Source organism: Amphiprion ocellaris, chromosome 19 (genome assembly GCF_022539595.1).
Source record: "Amphiprion ocellaris isolate individual 3 ecotype Okinawa chromosome 19, ASM2253959v1, whole genome shotgun sequence".
Classification (NCBI taxonomy): domain Eukaryota; kingdom Metazoa; phylum Chordata; class Actinopteri; family Pomacentridae; genus Amphiprion; species Amphiprion ocellaris.
Genome location: NC_072784.1, coordinates 8,861,183 through 8,868,965, shown reverse-complemented (window position 1 = coordinate 8,868,965; position 7,783 = coordinate 8,861,183). Strand labels below are relative to the sequence as shown.

Below are 7,783 nucleotides of genomic sequence, written 5' to 3'. Positions count from 1 at the left end.
TAACAGACAGTGATGCCATTCTTAGTTCATACAGTACAGTAATACATTTTGAATGACGTTGTTGTCCTTTTTGCATCACATTGTGAAGAAGCATGTCTTAAAATTGCAACTTTGTATTGGATCCATGCTGCAAAGAATTCTGACACACTAACTAAGCCAAATGTATTAGGAAAAAAAACATTCTTATGGGAATACCATTTCAATGTAATAAATACAAATTATGTGATTCAAATTCAACTTTTTATTTAAATTATTCAAGTTGTGCAATACAAGTTCAAACATAAATCAGTCAGACTGAGTTTCTAGTGGCACAATTTTTTGCCGATAGAACAGTTCTCATAGAAAATAAAATCTCAGCAATAATTTGTCATTAAAACACAAGAAGTCAACAACAACAACAAAAAACAACTGTTTTGCAGGCCAGATCCTCCTCAGTTCCATGCTTCAAGCCTTCAAGAAACTAATGTGTCTGTGGGGAAAAATAGACACGAAACATCGACATTAGGGCTTATGCAGAGAGTGAAGATGTGTTTTAGGGTTTTTTTTTTTAGCTGACACTCGATCAGAAAGTCATTTCAAGTCCGTGTGTGGATGATGAGGGTTTCAGGTCAGTCTGAAGTAAGCCTGCTATAACACCCATGAGGACATATTTGATTATTTTTGACAAATTTGATTGTGCATATGGCTTAAAATTTGGTAAAGGTGATTTTGTTTTGCGGGGAATTTTGACCTCAGCTGGACCTCAAAGACAAAAATGTCCCCACTGAACCCATTTAAATGACTATTTTTGATCCCCCTGTCATTACATGGTGAAATCATACAATCTTTATTAGGTTTTCATTCTGCAGTCTTGGCTCACAAAATGTTCACGTTCACTGATTTCCAACAGATTGTGTGATTTTTTTCCATATTTGGTCGATGGAGCGAGTCCATGCTTTATTTGTTTTTTCACTTCCTGCTGAATTATAGAGCGCTGCATGCCAATGGCGTTGTGTTTGTCTTAAATTTTGAAGATGTGTTTGTGTGTCCAGGGTGGAGGTCTGTGCAGCTTTGGGAGTGCTGGTCATTTTAGATTCCTCCTGGAAAAATGAAGGGACATTTCACAGCACAAAACCCTCTGGAGTCATGCAGCCTGCTGACAAAGAATAAGAACCTGACAACGAATGTTCTTCAGTTTTGAAAAACAAATCTTGTCCTTGTTCAAAGGGATCTTCTATTTTTGGTTTTCCTCAAGAAACATAAGGTAATGAGCCTATGATTGGAGTAATAAGCAACAGTGGACATTTCACATAGGAAATAAGTTATATGGCAAATACATAACTTTTCAAATTTTATGATGGGAATTTTGTTTAAAAAAAAAACAAAAAAAACCCAACAATAGTATCATTATGTAAACAAACTGGTGTTTAAAGGGTTAAAATTATAAAAATTTAAAATTTGGTAATTAAGAATTATGATCCGGACTTACAACATACAGAAAGTTGATAATAATATTATTTAATATGTTTAATCGTAGTTTTATACAACATTCTTGTGTTTTTGATTTGGACATTTTTGTCCTTACAGGTACTGAGTGTGAGATTTTATTAAAAATGGGACACTGCATGAAAAATATCAATTATCCGGATCAGTGTTTGTGCTAATTCTTGACGTGTCCCAGACTGTGATGATCAAAAAATAAAATAAAAATGATTTTAAAAATCCCTTGCATTTATCATATAGAAATAACTTGCTTTTTGTGATTTTTAAACAACTGCACAATGTAAACAAATAGGCATTTAATAGGGTGAAGTCCTGAAAATAAATGAATACGTGGTAGTTATGATCAGGACTGATGTTGGTTCAAATAAATAAGCAATTAAAAGTGGAAAATAATATTTAACAATGATGTGGCAGGTTTTTTTGACAAGGACATTCTTGTCATTAAAGTCCCAAATGTGAGTTTTCTTTTAAACCTTACAGTACATTGATGCATCCCAGAATATCAAAAATAAATAAATAAATACTATGTAACACTTACTATATTAAAAACTATTCATTTTATGTGTTTTTTACAACTAAAAACAACAATGGCATCATAAAGAAACTGACATTTAAAGGGTACAATCCTGAAAATGAATTATTTGGTAACTATGATGTGGAGAAAAAAATAGTCATTAAAAGTTGTTTTTTTTTTTTTTTTTAGATTTATCTTTCAAGCCCCAAATGTGAGTTATTTTTAAAACCTTACAGTGAATAAAAATAATAAAGACTGGCACATAAAGGGTTAAAATGCTGAAAGTGAATGAATATTCAGTAGTTATGGCTGATGCTGGCTAAAATACACCAGCCATTAAAAGCGAAACATAATATTAATGTACAACTTCTGTTGGCATTGTTTTTGACACAGACATTTGTGTCTTTAAAGACATTTGTGCAACATTTTTAAAACAATGCGTCAGGGTTAAACTAAGGGTTCGTCTCTCTGTGAGCAGTCGACTGTTGTTAATGATTATCCAGTGATAAGAGACTTTTACTGCCATAGCCAGAGGTGGTTCTTTTAGTTCTGCATTTAAACTACACAATACAAAGAGAGGTCATACTTGGCGAGGAAGCTGCTGTCATTAAAGTATAATCTTTTACGTAGTTCTAGCATTTCATAGTTAACGAAACAGAGATCATTTAGGAGGGTGAACCTAAATAAACCCCATCAAATGAAGAGATGTGAAACAGAAATGTGATTTTTTTTCTGGCCATTGGTTTAGTTAATTATGCTTGATCATGTTTTACAGTAATTCAGTATCAGACACACAATACAATGAACTTTGCTGTTGTTTTATTGTTTTATGACCCTGTGCCACTTTTCTAATCTGCTTATACACATACACACATATACACTACAAGCCAAACGTTTGGACAAATTTGTACAAAAACAGATCAGAGTTTCACTGGTGTACTTTGCAACAACATAAACACGATAACGATATAAAGAGTCTCTCACCAGAATGCAATTTTACTATAATTATCAGGTATTTGTATCTGTACTCTTGTTTCTTTCGATTCATTTCCATGGTAGTTCTAGAGATATGGACACAGTTGAGATTTACTGGGATTTTTGTCTGCAAACTCTCAAAAGCCAAAGAGCTAAAGTGATTAATGCAAACTGGGATTTGAAAATTTTGTACTGAAGTTGTGACTCTTTCAAATCTTCTCAGCCCTAAAACTAAGCCCTCCTTTTCTTTTAGTAACATTTATTCAGCGATTGCCTGGTAACATCAGTGTCTACCTAAAGGTAAACTGAGGAAAATGGTGCATTTCAATGAAAGCAAAGTCTGATAGATACATCCTGAAATCCACAGAATTCATACCGCTTTTTAAGGAAGGCTTTGTGAACAGACACTTGAAGTTGCTTCCAAACTTTTGGCCTGTAGTGTAGATATGTACAAGAAAAACTGAAACACATAATAAATGGACAGGTGATGTCTTTAGTAAAAGTAGGCAGAGTGAGGAGACCTTTGAAGCCATAATATCATATAGGAACATAAAATGTGCAGCGATGTAGGTGAAGGGTACACTTACAATAGCTCACATGAAAAACCTTAAAAAGTATTTTTGAACATTTTCTAAACGTTGTTGTGACAGGTAGACATTTTCTTAGTTTGATGAATGCATTGGGAAATGTAACCTTGTACAGGTGATGTGTGCAGTGTTTTAAACGTAGGCCTGATACCCTAAAGCAGGGCTGTCAAACACACTCCCCACATGCCCAAACCAGCCAACCAGAGGGTCCAGCCTTGGCCGGCTGTACGACTTTGCAAAGTGTAAAAATTACAGAGAAGACATCAACTGCAAATTGTAAATGTGTAAAACTGTAAATTTAAATTATCTCTAGGTCTTGCCAAGTTGTTTTGATCATAAATGCTATATTGTTCAGTTCCAGATACCTGAGATTGAATGTTTTGTGCCTTTGTAGACACACTGTGATCTGTAAGTTGTAATGTGTAAATGAGAAACTGAAGTGTAATACTGTTGAAACTAATCTAGAAATATCAGGTTGTTATTTTCAGAATGTACTTTTTTGTGCTAAAACAATGGGAAACATTTGGAGTTGTAGTTATTTAAAGGTTATCATGTTATTATTTTACTAGTCCGGCCCACTTGAGATCAAATTGGCCTATATGTGGCCCCTGAATTTGAATGAGTTTGACACCCATGATCTAGAATCTACAGATCTATGAATCCCATGTTTCTCTCTCCCTCCACCCCTCCCCTCTCCATGCAACTCAAGCACACCAGCTCACCTATGATTCTGCTTGATCACATAAAAACTACTCTCCATTACACACTGGCCAGCTGTAATATTGGAATAATTCAGCCAAACAGAAGAAGAAACATCAGGTTGTTCATAATGTTTTGTAAAAAGATACTTCCTTAACCCTCGTGTCGTCCTGCAGGTCAAAACTGACCCGTTTTAAAGTTTGAAAATGTGGGGAAAAAAATAATAAAAAATTCACAGTGAAACTTCTGATGTCCACATTCTCAACATTTTTGGGAAATGTTTGAACATTTTTTGGTGGAAAAAAAAAGAAATGTTCAAAATGTTTCTTAAGAACATTCACAAAAAAATCAACCAAAATCCAGCGAAACTCGCTGGATTTTGGTTGATTCTTACGTGAATGTTCTTAAAGAAAATACTGATATATATGTAATCACTTTAGATATTTTTAGGATTTTTTTGGAAGATTTTTACTCATTTTTGAAAACATTTACAAGAATTTTCTTGCCAAATTTGGGGGATTTTTTTTAAAAAAATTAAACTTTTAAGGGAGATTTTTAAGGAATTATTGGATTTTTCTTCCTGAAGGTTTTGTAAATTTTCAGAAATTTGGGGAATTTTGCTCAAATTTTGGATTTTTTTCAGACAAGGAAACAATATTTTTTGGTGCCTGTAAATGAGGACAACAGGAGGGTTAAATGTGAACATTGTCAGAATGAACTTTTTTTGCACTAAACAAAGGGGGAAATTTGGAACTGACCTTATTTATAGGTTAATATTTTACTAATTGGACTGTATGTGGCGCCTGAACTAAAACCAGTTTGACAGCCCTGGTCTAAAGTGCTTGCTTTGGGAGTGAGTGTTGCAGCAGCAGCAGGCCTCACCTGGCGGCCCTCGTCACGCAGGTGAAGTCTCTGTGGTTGTGTGCGGCATCTCTACATCACAGGAGACAGCAGCGTCCGCAGCGCTCGCTTGCGGGGCCACCGTTGCCATGGCAACCGCCACCTGCTCCGTGTGCGGGGCTCCCGGCCGCCCTGCAGCTGACCTCTTGGATGTGCGGCCGCCGGGCGCTCCTCCGTTCCTGCGGAGCGAACTCCTGATGCCGCTGGACACGCGGCTGGAGAAGCGACTGACCGCGCCGGTGAAGCGGCTCAGACCGCCCTTGTTTTTCTTCAGCAAGCCCACATCATCCTCCAGCTCCGCCGGAGGCACCTCGATGTTCCCCGAGTACCAGAACACCCACCAGATGAGGCTGAGGAAGATGACGATGGCGCCCGCGTAGATGAGCAGGTCGTAGAAGAAGACGCTGGCGAACACCCCGATGAGGAGCACGGCCAGTCCCACGACGTCAAAGGCCACCGCGAGCCAGAAGGCGCACGCACAGCGGCCCAAGCCCCGGTAGACCGGCTCCATGTGCTCCGGAGAGACACCCGGGTCTCAACAGCAGCTGCTTGCTTACCGGCGAATGTGCGCAATAGGTGAGTGTGAGGACTGGTGCAGGTGAACCAGGTGAGACGCTCCGTCCCGCTCAGGTCGCCCTGCCGAGCCTTACCTCACGCAGGAGGGGCGGAGCCGAGCGAAGGAGGGGCGACCATTGAATACCTGGCTGCCAGGTTACTGTGTTCTCTGGCTGGTTTTTATTGGTGTAATAAACAGTTACTATCTGTATCTTTTGACTCATTTGAGCTACCCTATTCACCCTCCTGTTGTCTTCATTTACGGGCACCAAAAATATTGTTTCCTTGTCTAATTTTTTTAATTATTTTTTTTAAAATTCAGCAAAAAATTCCCCAAATTTCTGAAAATTGGCAAAACCTTCAGGAAGAATATTCCAGTAATTCCTTAAAAGTTTCCCTTAAAATTTATATTTTTATATATATATATATATATATATATATATATATATATATATATATATATATATATATATATATATATATATATACATACAGTGAAGCCCGAAATTATTCATACCCCTAACAGATTTTGACTTTCAGTTACTTTTATCCAACCAGCAAGTTTTTTTTTTTTGGTATTTCTCGAAAGATAATAAGATGATGTACAAAAGGCATCATTGTGGAAAAAATAATTTCTCAGCTTTAATTTACATTTAAAAGTAACTTTTAGTTCAAATTTGCTAGAGGTATGAATACTTTAGGGCTTGATTGTATACATATATGAAATCCCCCAAATTTGGCAAAAAAAATTTTTTTTTTAAAAATGGGAAAAAATCTTTCAAAAAAAAAATCTTTAAAATATCAGTAAAACTTCTAATATTTTCTTAAGAATTTCGCTGGATTTTGGTAGATTTTTTGCAAATATTGTTAAGAAACATTTTTATTTTTACATTTTTTTCCACGAAAAAATATTCAAAATTTCCCAAAAATGTTGAAAATATGGACATCAGAAGTTTCACTGTGAAAATATATTTTTTTCCCACATTTTCAAACTTTAAAACGGGTCAATTTGACCTGCAGGACAACACGAGGGTTAAATCCTGATGTGTTCAATAGATCACATCCTGGCGTTTCCAATGATATTGCATGACTGAGTGGAAAAATGGGAACGTTTCTTTCATACTGAGACAAAATGGAGACTGCAGTAAAACTGGCCTGCCAGGAAAAGAGAAAAGTTAAGCCAAATATTGTTAAGATATCGTTGTTTTACTTACGATAATCATGTATTTTGTTGTTTCTGAACACGTCAGGAATTATAAAACGGGCTCAGAGTTCAGTTAAACTTTTGGTCAAGAAAAATATTAGCCCCTTTATGAAAGTCAACTGTAATAGACATGAGAAGGATTTAATATATTTTATGTACATTTTTTAAGCCACTGCGCTGCCACTCATAATAGAATAAATCTATCTTACGTTTGTTGTTATTACAATGTTTTCTTGGAAATATTTCTCATAATAGTGGGAGAAACACACTGCTGTACTAGATGGGCTCTCTGAAGACATAATAAGGACAACTTCCTCTTGTGAGAGCAGCCTTTGGTGGCTGCTGGCTGCCAAAGTCAGTACAGTCCCTTATACTCACCGGCCACTTTATTAGGTACACCTGTTCAATTGATTGTTGACACAAATATCTAATCAGCCAATCACATGGCTGCAACTCAATGCATTTAGGCATGTAGACGTGGTCAAGACAACTTGTTGAAGTTCAAACCAAGCATCAGAATGGGGAAGAAAGGAGATTTAAGTGACTTTGAATGTGGCATGGTTGTTGGTGGAGTATTTCAGAAACTGCTAATACTGGGGTTTTCACACACAACCATCTCTAGGGTTTAGATTTTCCGAAAAAGAGAAACTATCCAGTGAGCAGCAGTTGTGTGGATGAAAATGCCTTGTTGATGTGAGAGGTCAGAGGAGAATGGACAGACTGGTTGGAGATGATAGAAAGACAACAGTAACTCAAATAACCACTGGTTACAACCAAGGAATGCAGAATACCATTTCTGAATGTACAACATGTCCTACTATGAAGAAGACGGACTACAGCAGAAGACCACACCGGGTGAAACTCCTG

General features: G+C 36.7%; 1 protein-coding gene across 1 annotated transcript; it reads right to left on the bottom strand.

Annotated features, from left to right (window-relative positions):
* Nucleotides 1-226: 226 nt before the first annotated feature.
* Nucleotides 227-5,806, bottom strand: si:dkeyp-72e1.6 (transmembrane protein 238-like). The gene is made up of 2 exons (XM_023297249.3): nt 5,140-5,806; nt 227-469 (listed from the first exon to the last, which is right to left on the bottom strand). Exon 1 carries the CDS (start codon nt 5,666-5,668, stop codon nt 5,153-5,155), a length of 516 nt encoding a protein of 171 aa, XP_023153017.2. The 5' UTR covers nt 5,669-5,806; the 3' UTR covers nt 227-469; nt 5,140-5,152.
* Nucleotides 5,807-7,783: the final 1,977 nt, after the last annotated feature.